Below are 15,834 nucleotides of genomic sequence, written 5' to 3' on the forward strand. Positions count from 1 at the left end.
ACACTCCTCCTCTCCACACTCTTCCTCTCTACCTCCTCCACCTCCTCCTCTCCACCTCCTCCACCTCTCCACACTCCTCCTCTCCACCTCCTCCACCTCTTGATCTGAGCTCAGCATGATCTGTAACTACTACACAAGCACACACCATACACACACACATGCACACACATACACACACACAAGGACGTAGAAACACACCCACACACGTGCACACACATGTGCACACACAGAAAGAATGATGTGCGTTCACCTGCGCACCTCCCTGGTGTTTATCCACTCTGGAGTGTCAGGTGACTGAGTACTGCAGGAGACTACCTGAGTTCAGGTTCCAGACTGAGAGGGGGATAGAGAGGGAGAGAAGGAAGAAGGAGAGAGAAAAGTGGAAGAAAGAGTAAGTGAAGGGGGCGGGGATTGCATTCCTAAGCTGAAAGCCTCTTTGCTACATTTGCCAAAAATCGTACAAGGTGACTCCCCCTTCTGTCTCTCCACCTCTCTCTCCTTCTCTCTCCACCTCTCTCTCTCCACCTCTCTCTCCCCCTCTCTCTCCCCCTCTCCACCTCTCTCACCCCCTCTCACCTCCTTCTTGATCAGTTAGTTGTCACAGGGAGGGAGGGAGTCCGGCTGTAATCAGATCTCTTCTCTGGGAGGTTGTTTGATAAAAGGGAGGAGGGAGGGAGGGAGAGGTAGGAGAGGTGGGAACAGGGAGGTGGAGAAGGAAGAGGTGGAGGGAGGGAGGCAGAGGACTGACGAACTAGAATCCACAAGTTGATTCTTAAAACTGCTGAAAGAAAAGGATTAGAGAAGAAAGAGGAGAGAGGAAGAGGAGAGAGAAGACCTCTGTCCTGCTGAACCTGGGCTGTTACACGCTGAAGACACCGAGGGAAAGCTCAAAGGTTAGAGCTACTGTGTGAGTGTGTGAACATTTCCGTGTGTGTGCTTTCGTGTGTTTTTGAGCATGCATGATTGCTTGGAACTTAAGCCTGGTTAATAAGCTCCTTTCAGAGAGAAAGAGAGAGAGAGAGAGAGAGAGAGAGAGAGAGAGAGAGAGAGAGAGAGAGAGAGAGAGAGAGAGAGAGAGAGAGGGAGGGAGAGAGAAAGAGAGAGAGATGGAGGGAGGGAGGGAGAAATTGAGGGAAAGAGAGAAACAGAGAGTCTGATCTTTAACTACAACACAAACACACCCCATACACACACACATGCACACACAAAGAGAGAAACAGAGAGACAGAGTCTCCCTGCAGAGGAGTGAGAGGTGAAGATTGCCTTTCTCTGTCTCTCTCTCTCTCCCTCTCTGTCTCCCTCCCTCCCTCTGTTCCCAGGACTACATGGAGCCTTTGTGTTGTTATTTGAGTGCTTCAGTATCAGTGACTCTGTGTCCTGGACTGATAGTCTGTCTGTGTATATTGTGTCTGTATTGTTGTGTGTGTGTTTGTGTGTGTGTGTTACTCTGTTGTAGACTGCCAGTCTATTGTTAAGTCTATTCCATGCTTGTCTGCCTGGTCCCAGTGACCTTGTACAAGTGTTCTGCTCCTGATTTAGCCTGGGGGCTAGGTGGGTTTAGCCTGGGGGCTAGGTGGGGTTAGCCTGGGGGCTAGGTGGGGTTAGCCTGGGGGCTAGGTGGGTTTAGCCTGGGGGCTAGGTGGGGTTAAGTGGGAGTGGATGCTGTCTTGTCTTCAGCTAGCTGGCTCTGTCTGTATGCTTGTGAGTGTGTGTGTTGGTGTGAGGGTGACAAGTGGAGGATGTGTTGTGTGTGAATTGATTTTGTGTGTATGTGATTGAGTGAGTGTGTGTGTGTGTACTGGTGTGAAGCACCAGCTTTTCCGGGTCACTGAAGTATACTTTACTCCACACTGTGTGTGTGTGAGTGTGTGTGTGAGAGAGAGAGAGAGAGACAGAGAGAGAGAGAGAGAGAGAGAGAGAGGGGAGAGAGAGGGGGGAGAGAGAGACAGACAGAGAGAGAGGGTGAGACAGAGAGAGAGAGACACACAGAGAGAGAGGGAGAGACAGAGAGAGAGAGACACACACACAGAGAGAGAGGGAGACAGAGAGAGAGAGACAGAGAGACACAGAGGGACACAGAGAGAGATGGAGAGAGACACAGAGAGAGACACAGAGAGAGACACACAGAGAGACACACAGGGAGAGAGGACCAGGGATTCTTCCACCCTGAGTGTCCTCATGGCTCCCTCATGTTCAGTAGGAGTATCTCCAGCTGGAGACACTGGACTCCCTGTACAGCATCTGACTGCAGAGAAAACCTTCTCTGTTCTCAGAGAGGCGAGGGGAGGAGAGGGAGAGGGGAGGAGGGGTGGGGAGAGAGGGAGGGAAGGAGGGAGGAGAGGGAGAGGGGAGGAGGGGAGGGGAGGGAGGAGAGGGGAGCGGAGGGGAAAGGAGGAGAGGGAGGGAGGGGAGGGGAGGATTAAAGTGGAAGTCTAGAGATAAAAGGTGACTTCAGAGGGTGACAACAGGACAGAGATTAGCCTGGGTTTAAACATCCATGGACTGTGTGTGTATGAATGTGTGTATGGTATTTGTGTGTTCGTGTATTTGTGTGTATATGTGTGTGTGAGAAAAAAAGAGCGAGTTGAGAGCAGACAGTCTGCCAGAATATCTTTGTGTGTGTGCAGTGTGTGTGCTGTGTGTGTGTGTGTGTCTGAGAGAAAGACAGAGATGAGTGTGTGTGTGTGTGTGTGGACTTTCAAGATGAGCTCTACCTTACAGAGTTAACAACCTTGCGCCACAGGTCACCTGTCTAGATACTGTCCCACAATGCCTTGCGCCACAGGTCACCTGTCTAGATCACCTACTCCTCTCTCTCCCTCACTCTCTATCTCCAATTCCTCTCTCTTTCTCTCTTGCATTCCTCTCTCCCAGTCCTCTCTCTCCCTCACTCCCTCTCTCCCATTCCACTTTCTCCCTCCTACTTCTCTTTCTTTCTTTCTTTCACTCCCACAACTCTTCCTCTCTGATCCTCTAACTGTATTACACACACATACACACCATACACACACATACAGACAGCTAAGTGTCAGCTCTTTACAGTTCTGCCTAGCGACAGAACTGCCAGCCGTGTGATAGGACTAGCTGCACTTTGATGCTTCACTAAAAACCCCACTGTGACTGTGAACTGTGTGTTTGTGAGAGTGTTTGAATTAGTGTGTGTGAGAGATTATTGACACAGGTGTTAATTGGGTATCTCTGTCTGTCTGTCTCTCTGTGTCTCTCTCTGTCTGTGTGTCTCTCTCTGTCTCTCTGTGTCTCTCTCTCTGTGTGTCTTTCTCTGTGTGTCTCTCTCTGTGTGTCTCTCTCTCTGTGTGTCTCTGTGTCTCTGTGTCTCACACACTCACATATGAAGAGAGCAGGGGTGTTATCCCAGGGCTCTGGAGACTGAAATGTGTTCATTTGTTGTCTCCTAGAAGTTTAACCCTGTCAGCCTGTCTGGACCTGCCACACATGGAAACATGCCTCAGTCTGTCTCTCTAGTTGGTGTGTGTGTGAGAGAGAGAGAGAGTGTGTGTGTGTGTGTGTGTGTGTGTGTGTGTGTGAGGGAGGAAGAGAGAGGGAGTGTGTGGGTGTGTTTGTGAGAAAGTGAGTGTGTGTGTGTGAGGGAGAGAGAGTGAGTGAGTGTGTTTGTGTGTGAGGGAGAGAGTGTATGAGAAGACCTCCTAGGGAAAATAAAATGATTTGAAGGTGGATGTGGAGTGTGTACCTGTGTGTGTGTGTGTGAGAGAGATAGAGAGAGAGAGAGAGAGAGAGAGAGAGAGAGAGAGGGAAAGGGGGAAGAGGGAGGCAGAGGGTGCTGATGAGGTTGAGAGAGAGAAGTGATGATCCTCCCCTCTCCTCCTGCACAGGAAACAGCCTCTGATTACTTCTAAATCGGCCACATCTCTCTTCCTGATTAGCACCATGCTAACAGGCCCCTCACTTCTAACAGGAACGCTAACGCTAGCAACCAGAGGCGCCAATTTCGCCTGCTAATTGCATTATCATACTTACCCCTGCAACTCAGCTGCACTGGCAGCAATACTGAAGACAGTAAGTAAGTAAGTATGTAAGACTTTATTTATATAGCACATTTCATACAAGAATTGTAGCTCAAGGTGCTTTACATAAAATCAATAAAAGCAATAATACAAGTGATAAAAGTAATATTTAAAATAGCAAATCTATAAAAACAATAATATAACTAATAAAAGTAGTAAAGCCCTTCTGAGATAAAATTACTTAAATGCTTTGGTAAAAAGGTAGGTTTTAAGCTGTCTTTTAAACATGTCTAGCATGTTTGCTTCCCTAATATTTATGGGTAATTTGTTCCATAGTTTTGGGGCATAATTGACAAAGGCCGAATCACCAATCTTCTTATGACTGCTTCTGGTGACCTCTAATAGGCCTGCATTTGATGATCGCAGTGTTCTAGCTGGTGTGTAGTTTATAAGGGAGTTAGGAATGTAGCTAGGTCCTTGTCCGTGTAGAGCTTTGTATGTGAGGAAAAGGACCTTAAAGTCAATTCTGAAGGTAACAGGGAGCCAGTGTAAAGTAGCTAGGACAGGACTAATGTGTTCTCTCCTTTTAGTTTTGGTTAATAATCTAGCTGCAGAGCTTTGACTGAGCTGTAGTCCGTGCTTTACAGTGCGTTACAGTAGTCCAGCCGGCTGGATATAAAAGCATGAATTAACTTCTCTGCATCATTTTGGTTTATGAATGGTCGTACCTTTGCTATATTCCTCAGGTGAAAGAAAGCTGTTTTGGTCACTTTATTAATGTGAGAGTTGAAATTCAAATCTGAGTCCAGGATTACACCGAAACTCGTCACCTCTGGTTTAAGACAGGGGGTTAAGCCTCCTAGATTCTTAGTAAGCATCTCTCTTTTGGATTTGGGGCCACATAGTAGGACTCCAGTTTTGTTTTAATTTAATTTAAGAAAGTTATCATTCATCCATTTGTTTATTGCCAACAGGCAGTTGGTAATGGAATTGATGTCCGTTGCATCGTTGGGTTCAGTGGATATATATAGTTGTGTGTCATCCGCATAGCTATGGAAATCTATGTTATGTTCTCTGATTATGTCGCCGAGTGGTAACATATAAAGAGAAAAAAGTAATGGACCTAAGCAGCTTCCTTGAGCAACCCCGTAGCAGAAGACAGGAGAGAGAGATGTGTCCTGCCTCTAGCCAGCCCTGCCTCTACCCAGCCCTGCCTCTGCCCAGCCCTGCCTCTACCCAGCCCTGCCTCTGCCCAGCCCTGCCTCTGCCCTGCCTCTACCCAGCCCTGACTCTGCCCTGCCTCTACCCAGCCCTGCCTCTGCCCTGCCCTTCCTCTGCCCTGCCTCTACCCAGCCCTGCCATATTTGACATGATCTTGTGTCCCCGCTCCCCTCCCCGCTTCTCCCTCCAGATGGGAAGATGCAGCAGGAAGCTTCAGAAAGCTTGAGCCCCCCCTGAGCTCCCCTCGACCCCTGACCTCCACCGTTACCCATCATGCACCTGCCGTGCCGAGGGCGTCTGAAGCTGCTGCTGGCGTCCGTGACAACCGTGTTCCTGCTCACCTGGTTGTACCTGCTGGCTGGGAACCTGGAGAGTGAGTACACACACACACACACACACACCACAGGGAGAGGGAGTACACACACACACACACACAGGGAGAGGGAGGGGACAGATTGTGAGGGAAAAGTGAAAATGAGAAAAGTAGCGACAAATTACCACCCTCACCCATACCCTCCCCTCCCCTCCCTCCCTCCCCCCCCCCCCCCCCCCCCCCCCAGCAGACCGCTCCCTCCTCCTCCCCCCCTGCCTGGGAGAGACTTCAGAGCCGGCCCTTCTGGAGTCGCGGCTTCGCCAGGTAGAGGAAGAAAACCGACAGATACGGCTCCAGCTCGGCCAATCCCGCGCCAGCGTCGCCGCACAGCCGCCCCTCCCCGACGGTAACTACGGCAACCAGCAGTGGGGGGCGTCGGCGGACACGGGCCCTGAGGATGTGGAGAGCACGGCGGAGGAGAGGGGCAACCACTCAGACTGTCCTCGCTCGCCCACCGTAGAGAAGTGTGAGGTGGGTTCTGCTCTCTGATTGGTCGCACTGAAAAGGTACTTCTTGGTCAGTGCCCAGGAACAGTGTGGGCTGAGGAAGCGGTGGTCACATGATCACCCACCAGGCCAGCGGTGGTCACATGATCACCCACCAGACCAGCGGTGGTCACATGATCACCCACCAGGCAGGCGGTGGTTAACTTGAATGCGCCATGGCGACTGGCAAGTACAGATTGACTCATTTTTTTCTTCTAAATGTGAGTTTGTTCTCCTGCAGCTGATCCATGTAGCGTGTGTGTGTGCCGGTCACAACGCCAGCAGAGACGTGGTCACTCTGGTCAAGTCCATCCTGTTCCACAGGTGAGCTGGACACACACACACACACACACACACACACACACACACACACACACACACACACACACACACACACACACACACACACACACACACACACACACACACACACACACACACACACACACTGAGTGATCAACATGATTTGAAGTGACTATGTATCATTGATACTAGCGCCTCTCTCTCTCTCCATCTCTCCCTCCCTCCTTCTCTCTGTCTTTGTCTCTCTATTTCTCTCTTTCTCTCTCACAGGAGAAATCCGTTACATTTCCATTTCATCACAGACACAGTAGCCAATCAGATCCTGAGTACTTTGTTCCAGTCGTGGATGGTTCCATCTGTCCAAGTCAGCTTTTACGACGCAGATGAACTCAAGGTACACACACACACACACACACACAATATTATCAGATATACAGCACAGACAGATAGGAAACACATCCAGGCATCTGAGCTGATTATTATTTGCAAATGATGCACTTATCCAGATCCCATTACAGGGAATCAAGAGGCATTCATCACAGGCTCCCCTGCCTTGTTTGTGGAGAGAACAGCAGATGAGAGAACAGCAGATGTTCTCTGGAGTAGAAACATCTTCAGTTACTTTCCCGATGTGTGTGAGGAAGATGTACATAATGTATATACATCCTGTAGGTCAGGGGCACAGCCACGAGGGGGCACAGCAACCAGGGGGCACAGGCACGAGGGGGCACAGCCACGAGGGGGCACAGCCACGAGGGGGCACAGCAACCAGGGGGCACAGCCACGAGGGGGCACAGCCACGAGGGGGCACAGCCACGAGGGGGCACAGTCACGAGGGCTCCTGGGGGGGCCGAGGGTTCACTTTTCCGGCCTGATCCCCCAGATTTCTGCCTGCTCACAATAAAAAAATCTGGAATTTTTGATAAACATTAGTTATTTTGTGCCAATAAAACCTATTGAGTTGAATTAACAGGAACAACGTATTCCCTTTCTGCATGCCCTCCCCCCTCTCTCCTCCTTCCCTCCCCCCTCCCCCTCTCTCCTCCTTCCCTCCTCCCTCCCCCTCACTCCTTCCTTCCCTCCCTCCCCCTCCCCCCAGTCGGAGGTGTCCTGGATCCCCAACAAGCACTACTCTGGGATCTACGGCCTGCTGAAGCTCACTCTGACCAGAGCCCTGCCCCCTGACCTCACCAAGGTCATCGTCCTGGATACGGACATCACGTTTGCCACGGACATCGCCGAGCTCTGGGCCATCTTCAGGAAGTTCACCGGTACGACCTCCGATCCTGGGGTCACTAAATACGACCTCAGGTCACTAGATACGACCTCAGGTCACTAGATCTGACCTCCCTGTTTGTGTTTGCAGAGAAGCAGGTGATTGGTCTGGTGGAGAACCAGAGTGATTGGTACTTGGGGAACCTCTGGAAGAACCACAAACCCTGGCCTGCCCTTGGGAGAGGCTTCAACACTGGTGGGTGTTGGTGTGTGTGTGTGTTTGAGATAAAGAGAGAGAGAGAAAGGTGTGACCATCTCTGGCTTTCCTCAGGGGTCATTCTGCTGTACCTGGAGCGCTTGCGTCTGATTGGCTGGGAGCAGATGTGGAGGCTGACCGCAGAGAGGGAGTTAATGAGCATGCTCAGTACATCTCTGGCCGACCAGGTCAGTCTCTCACACACACACACACACACACACACACACACACACACACACGTGTGTGTGATCTGTCAGTGATGTGGATATGAACCCTGTGTTCAGGACATCTTCAACGCGTTCATCAAGCAGAACCCCGTCCTGGTGCACCAGCTGCCCTGCTTCTGGAACGTTCAGCTGTCAGACCACACACGCTCAGAGCAGTGCTACACAGAGGTGTCTGACCTGAAGGTACACACCCACACACACACACTCAGAGCAGTGCTACACAGAGGTGTCTGACCTGAAGGTACAGACACACACACACACACACACACGTTTGGTTTATCCATCCTTGTGCGGACTCAGAATTCAGTCAATTCAATTGAAAATCGCTACCCTGAGTGTTATTACAACTCTAAACCTAATTATAATCCTTAATTCCCTATCAATAGAAGTTGAAGTTGTGGGGGGGTAAGAAAATGTAAATCCAGTCGAATCTGTCTTAGTTCTACTTCTAATCCCCACAAGGGTAGTAAAACACACACCCACAGAGAAACACACACTCTCCCAGTTGACGCATGGCCTGCTCCCAGGTGATCCACTGGAACTCCCCTAAGAAGCTGCGAGTGAAGAACAAGCACGTGGAGTTCTTCAGGAACCTGTACCTGACCTTCCTGGAGTACGACGGCAACCTGCTGAGGAGAGAGCTGTTTGGCTGCCCCAGCCAGGCCTCACCTGAGGGCCTAGGGGTCAGTACACGCAAACCAAAACCCCCCTTCTTCCTAGTCCTCAGCCCCTAGATAAGGGTCTTGTATGTTTACCCAGAGTTCAGATTTGGGGGTAGGCCTCTTTGCACCCAAGGAATGCTGAACACAGAATCATTCTCATACAGAATAAATGTGTTACAACTTCAATTTTCCTAACATATATGTCCACACCCTGACTGGTCTGTGGTGTGCAGCTACAGGAAGCTCTGGAGGAGCTGGACGAGGACGACCAGTGTTATGATTTCCGTCGTGAGCGAATCACAGTCCACCGTGTGCACCTGTACTTCCTGCAGTACGAGGACACGCCCCTCCTCGAGGACACGCCCCCCGGAGACGACAATGACATTACCCTGGTCGCTCAGCTGTCCATGGACAGGTACACACACACACAGACTGTACACACACACACACACACACACACTGTACATACACACACACTGTACACACACACTGTACACACACACTGTATACACACACTGTATACACACACACTATACACACGTTACACACATAACATCCCGCTGGTTGCTCAGCTGTCTTGCTGTCTGTCCTCCAGGCTGCAGATGCTGGAGGCCATCTGTAAGCACTGGGAGGGCCCCATCAGCCTGGCTCTCTACCTGTCAGACGCCGAGGCACAGCAGTTCCTGCGCTACGCCCAGGCCTCCGAGGTGCTGAAGGGCCGCACCAACGTGGGATACCACATCGTCTACAAGGAGGGCCAGTTCTACCCCGTCAACCTGCTGAGGAACGTGGCCCTCAGGAACGCCAACACACCCTATGTGTTCCTGGCGGACGTCGACTTCCTGCCCATGTACGGCCTCTACGATTACCTCAGGTAAGACCAGCTGCCCATGTACGGCTTCTATGATTACCTCAGGTAAGACCAGTTGCCCATGTACGGCTTCTATGATTACCTCAGGTAAGACCAGCTGCCCATGTACGGCTTCTATGATTACCTCAGGTAAGACCAGCTGCCCATGTACGGCCTCTACGATTACCTCAGGTAAGACTAGCCCACGTCAGTCTGGGGTTTCAGTCGCGTTATTTTGTGTGACCATAAAAACAGACTCTTAGGTTGTAGATGCATTTGATGAAACTTTTTTTATTCTTACGAAACAAACGGTTTGGTGTTATGTTGGATCGAAGCGTTGCCGGGCACCACATTAGCAATATCCACCAGCCAAACGCTGGTCAAATATGCAAGAGGCTAGTCGATATTCTATACTCACCGGCACTAAAAACTATGGTCATCTATTGAGCTGCAGGCTATTGATCTCAAAAATGAACATTCACACTAGCCAGCTGGCCGCTGGACAGAAGACTGAGTTTCTCCCCTGGTGTGTTTCTCCCCTGGTGTGTTTCTCCCCTGGTGTGTTTCTCCCCTGGTGTGTGTGTCCTGGTGTTTCTCCCCTGGTGTGTTTCTCCCCTGGTGTGTTTCTCCCCTGGTGTGTGTGTCCTGGTGTGTGTGTCCTGGTGTGTGTGTCCTGGTGTGTGTGTCCTGGTGTGTGTGTCCTGGTGTGTTTCTCCCCTGGTGTGTGTGTCCTGGTGTGTTTCTCCCCTGGTGTGTGTGTCCTGGTGTGTTTCTCCCCTGGTGTGTTTCTCCCCTGGTGTGTGTGTCCTGGTGTGTGTGTCCTGGTGTGTGTGTCCTGGTGTGTTTCTCCCCTGGTGTGTGTGTCCTGGTGTGTGTGTCCTGGTGTGTTTCTCCCCTGGTGTGTGTGTCCTGGTGTGTGTGTCCTGGTGTGTGTGTCCTGGTGTGTTTCTCCCCTGGTGTGTGTGTCCTGGTGTGTGTGTGTGTCCTGGTGTGTCCTGGTGTGTCCTGGTGTGTGTGTCCTGGTGTGTCCTGGTGTGTCCTGGTGTGTGTGTCCTGGTGTGTCCTGGTGTGTGTGTCCTGGTGTGTTTCTCCCCTGGTGTGTGTGTCCTGGTGTGTGTGTCCTGGTGTGTCCTGGTGTGTCCTGGTGTGTGTGTCCTGGTGTGTCCTGCAGGAAGGCAGTGGTGCAGCTGGACATGGCCCACACCAGGAAGGCTCTGGTGGTTCCTGCCTTCGAGACACTCAGATACAGACTCTCCTTCCCCAAGTCCAAAGCAGAGCTGCTCTCCATGCTGGACATGGGGACACTCTACACCTTCAGGTACGCAAGCAGCTCATTGGTCAGGCTGAGTGGATCCAGGTGTCCTAGTAGCTCATTGGTCAACATGAATGTATCAGCCATCATCGACAGGAGTCCACAACATGTCAGAGAAGGGATGATGTTATTTCATAGATTATCGTTTGGCTCCTGTTGCTAGGTACCACGTCTGGACCAAAGGCCACGCCCCCACGGACTACGCCAAGTGGCGTACGGCGACCACGCCCTACCGGGTGGAGTGGGAGGCGGACTTTGAGCCGTACGTGGTGGTGAGGAGAGACTGTCCTGAGTATGACCAGCGCTTCGTCGGGTTCGGCTGGAACAAGGTGGCCCACATCATGGAGCTGGACGCTCAGGTACCGTGTTAGTGTGTGGGGGAGGTGTGTGTGTGTGTAGACACAGAGGTACCTTGACTGTATGTGTGTGTGTGTAGATACACAGGTACCGTGTTAGTGTGTGGGGGAGGTGTGTGTGTGTGTAGACACAGAGGTACCTTGACTGTATGTGTGTGTGTGTAGATACACAGGTACCGTGTTAGTGTGTGGGGGGAGGTGTTAAGCCCACTCATTAAAAGGCTGCTGGATTTCTGTCTTGTGGTTTTCAGTTCATCCTCAAAGGCTCTGAGCCTTCTGAAGACACACAGCCTCGTAGTGCCGCTGCACTCAAAGCTGCTTAGCAAGCTTGGATGTTGATTAAGATTACTGATGCACAGATTAGACCCAATTAGATTTTATGCATGCTCATGTTTGAGGAATAATAGATGTTGTAATGGAGTATATATCAGTGATCCATCTGTCCTGCTGCTTTCCTTGTAAAGTTATATCTCCAATGAGTTAGGTTAACGCTTTACATGAAGGTTACATGTTGTAGTATATATACTTATACTTGTTGCTGTTTGCTTCATTGCTCTTTCCGCTACTTTTGCTGCTTGTGTTTTTTATTATATACATATATTTTGGTTAATTTTAAGTTGTATCAATGCTGCACTGTATATGCATGACATGTGACACCAGGTTAACGTTGCACGAGTCTGTAAATCTGTCCTGGATGTGGTTTCTCCTGTAGGAGTACGAGCTGATGGTTCTTCCAAACGCCTTCATCATCCACATGCCTCACGCCCCCAGCTTCGACATCTCCAAGTTCCGCTCCAGCCCCGCATACCGCTCCTGTCTGACCACTCTGAAGGAAGACTTCCACCAGGCCATGTCCCGCAAGTATGGCTCCGCCGCCCTCAAGTACCTCACAGCTCAGAGGAACATCTAGCCTCCCTGGTGCCCTCGGCCTGGTGCCCTCGGCCTGGTGCCCCCGGCCGGGCGGAGGCGGAGGTGCTGCCTGCAGGGGTGGACACTGCGCTGGGTCCTGCGGTCCTGCTGAGGGACACATGGCTCCTCACCGTCACATTGGAATAACTACAGAAGTCTGACAGGAAGGACTCACCTGACGGATTTACCAAACACAAAGGGTGACTTAATGCTTTAGGAATGTGGATCTGCTGGATGTCAGGATTCTGTTTGACAATCAGGCCTCTTTCTGATATGCAGAGATGATCTGTGGAGGACTGGAGGGGTGGAGGACTGGAGGGGTGGAGGACTGGAGGGGTGGAGGAGAGCTGTAGGATGTGTCACATCAGAATCAAGCCACATCTGACCCACAGGATGAAACTCTGGTCTCACGTCCAGAGACCAGTCAAACTGGAGGCACATTTAAGCCTTATGATAATTAATTGATAATAAAATAAATACATTTCCATAATATTTAATAAGATATTTAAAGAGTATTTTTATGTCTCGAGGTGCAAATGATTCTTAATGGAGAACGATCGATGTTTTGATCAAAACATGTTGCATAATTATACTGTTTTATTTTATTTATATTATTTTCCTTTATTTTTTGCCCCTCTTGTTAAGAACATACTCTGTACATCTGGGTGTGGATTATTCTGGAAAATTGTACACTGGTACACTGGTGAGGTGAAACACAATTCACTATTGCAGAGACAAATTGAACAGACTTAATTCAGGATTTAATGCATTTTCTAGTTCATGTAATTGACCATGATAAGATATCAAACATGACACATGGTTTCGATGAAGCTATTTTAGTCTCCAGATTTGAGTGCTCTGTTTAATGGCAACACAATCAGTTCACCAGGGTACATGTAATATGTACTCACATGTGAGTGTGTGTGCGCAAGTGTGTGTGTGTGTGGTCTAGCCCAGAGTGATACCATCTCTTTCGTCTCTCGTCACATTGATAAACTTCATCTCTCCTCCTCTCATCTCCTCTCCTCCTCTCATCTCCTCATCTCCTCTCCTCCTCTCATCTCCTCATCTCCTCTCCTCCTCTCATCTCTTCTCCTCATCTCCATCTGTATTATGTATGGGACAAAAGGTATATAAATAAAATATTACTATCATGTGACTGTCAACGAGCAACACCGGACGATAACAGGACTTGTCTTGATGCATCTGCAGTCATGGGGTCACCAGAGAGAACTCAACACGGATTACCATAGGGACGCGTATGCAAATCTACCAGGACCCCTGCCCCCCCCCCCCCCCCCCCCCTGCCCCCCCGCAGTAAAGCTCGTGCCTTGCTGTGAAGAGTGATTGTACTGTGGTTGCGTCCCAGTGGGCCTGGATGGCGTCAGGCTCGCTTTAATATTGTTGAGTCAGATCAATCATATTTTTCTATGCAGGGGGACCAAGTGCTTTAAATAAATCTGATCTTTTTTCAAACCGTTTTTTTGTCCTGAATTTGTTACTTTGCGATGTTGAGCAGATGAGAGATGTTGATGAGCTCTCAGCTGGAGGCTGGGACATCTTCAGACGTTTAATGATCATCATTACTGTTCAACAACAAGCTCTGTCATTTTTTCTTGTATGAATGTACTGTCTGCACTGACATCTACTCCCAAAAGCACGCGCACTCACGCACACACGCACGCACACACACACACACACAGACTGATCTACTCAGGATGAAAACAAAAGCCAACCCTTACCCCCTGTCAGCAGTGACGTTTATTACAGCGCTGGGAAATTGAATTGTCTCTTGTGTGTCTTTTCTTAAGGTAATAATCTGCTCTCACAAAGCAGAGGACAAAACAGGGAAGCGTTTCGTCCTCTCCACTCCCGTGTGTGTGGGAACAAGCCAGCCGATACGATGGTAACCTTCAGGAAGACCCAGATGAGTTGCTGCTCTGCAGTGCCAGTATGTTTACCACACACGCCCACATATGGATGTGTTTAAAATGTACATACAGTAAGGCAGAGATGGGAATATATATAATTGTATTTAAGTAGATTTTTTTTTTTTTATTTGTAACTTTTATTTGAAAATGTAAGAACTACTTCTTACATTTTCAAGCCGGCTTGTTACTTAACCCTTGTGCTGCCTTTGGGTCACATGACCCAAAGTTTCATAACGAAGCATCATTGTTGTAGCGGGGTTTGCTCGTTTAAGATTAGCAATACTTAATTTATAATAAAGTATGTAGTTCTTGGGGGGGGCACCACCTCTTATTGTTAAAGGGATAGAGGAAACCTTATTGAATAATATTTAAATAATAGCCTTCGTAATAATCAGTCTAATCTTAAGTCGTGAATTCTATGAAAGTAGAGCAGATCAGATAACGTGAGTGATACGCGAATATTATACACAATGATTTATTTAGGAGAATGTAATTATAATGAACAAATACCAGATAAGTTATGGGTTAGTCAGAGTAGTACAGTGGCTGGATGCAAATGAGGGCGAGCAACACAATGGCTGTGTAGAGCGCGTGTAAAGGGGGGAGGGAGAGAGAGAGAGGGGTAGAGAGGGACAGGTAGGCCTTTGTGGTAACAATGGACGAGCAAGGGCAACTGACTTAGCAAGGGTTAAGCTAACTCATTTGTAAGATACAATCAAATATCAACAATTTAATCACAACATGCCAATATGTCACAGGTAAAAAATATTGCAAATCGTAGTTACTTTTGTCGGTTTGAAGAAGGGTAGAGTCAATGGTTTCGTTATCGTCCAACGAAAATAGAACAACGGAATCTTTGGCCAAAGTTCCGGGCGCTCAGTGAATTTGCAGGTTGAGAGGAATAGTTTAGAAATGACGCGTTCACTTCAGTTTAATTCCTACGAACAAGCGGGGGTGATTGTACGTTTGGGGGTTTTATACTCCAAAGAACAAGGGGGGGGGGGTCCCCGTGAAGGTGACCTCTTTCATTGGTCAGTTTCCCCCCACCTGGGCGTCGTCCTGAGATCTGCCTAGGTGTGAAGTAGCTGTACCTTTTGAGTTCCATTATTTCAACTGTCCATGGAATGCTCAAACTTCAGAATATAACAATACAACATTCGTAAATGGTTTTGTTAGTATGGTACAATCATTTTGATATCAAGATTGGCTGACTTAACTATACTTGAAGGGAAGTTATAATCAAACCTCAATTAAACAAGGTTCTAAGTAAATGGGAAAAACACACATTATAACACATCAACTACTGTCATTGAAATAGTGTCCATGAGCCATGTAGTCCTTGAGAATATGTTTGTAAATCCACATAAGAAAGTTCTTCCTTGTAAATCCTTTGTCTGATACTGTGGGCCGTGTGGCCTCTGCTTCTGACCCCATGCTGGGTCAGAAGCTTTGAAGCTTCTCTTCTGGGAGAAGGACAAAGGGGGAAGACCCTTTCCTTGTCGGGGGTAGGAGAAGGTGTGATGGTACCGTGCTTTGTCTGTGGACTGTGCTACATTGTGTTTACCCAATTTTACCCAATACAAAACCATCCATCCATCCATCATCTTCCGCTTGTCCGGGGGTCGGGTCGCGGGGGCAGCAACCTAAGCAGGGAGGCCCAGACTTTCCTCTCCCCGGCCACTTCCACCAGCTCTTCCTGGGGGACCCCGAGGCGTTCCCAGGCCAGCCGAGAGACATAGTCCCTCCAGCGT

The 15,834-nt window shown here is 49.3% G+C and overlaps 1 protein-coding gene across 3 annotated transcripts; it reads left to right on the forward strand.

Annotated features, from left to right (window-relative positions):
* The first annotated feature begins 730 nt into the window (after nucleotides 1–730).
* large2 (LARGE xylosyl- and glucuronyltransferase 2) lies at nucleotides 731–13,628 on the forward strand. 3 transcript variants are annotated; one of them, XM_062471442.1, is made up of 15 exons: nucleotides 731–893; nucleotides 5,395–5,577; nucleotides 5,765–6,048; nucleotides 6,304–6,386; nucleotides 6,636–6,759; nucleotides 7,465–7,636; nucleotides 7,732–7,836; nucleotides 7,912–8,024; nucleotides 8,121–8,246; nucleotides 8,591–8,746; nucleotides 8,959–9,140; nucleotides 9,321–9,599; nucleotides 10,747–10,893; nucleotides 11,051–11,246; nucleotides 11,956–13,628. In XM_062471442.1, exons 2-15 carry the CDS (start codon nucleotides 5,478–5,480, stop codon nucleotides 12,151–12,153), a joined length of 2,265 nt encoding a protein of 754 aa, XP_062327426.1. In that variant the 5' UTR covers nucleotides 731–893; nucleotides 5,395–5,477; the 3' UTR covers nucleotides 12,154–13,628. The 3 variants fall into 3 exon arrangements, with proteins under 3 accessions (XP_062327426.1, XP_062327429.1, XP_062327428.1); XM_062471445.1 differs by having other exon boundaries at nucleotides 8,965–9,140; XM_062471444.1 differs by having other exon boundaries at nucleotides 5,768–6,048.
* Nucleotides 13,629–15,834: the final 2,206 nt, after the last annotated feature.

The sequence above is a fragment of the Osmerus eperlanus genome, chromosome 10, assembly GCF_963692335.1.
Source record: "Osmerus eperlanus chromosome 10, fOsmEpe2.1, whole genome shotgun sequence".
Lineage (NCBI taxonomy): Eukaryota > Metazoa > Chordata > Actinopteri > Osmeriformes > Osmeridae > Osmerus > Osmerus eperlanus.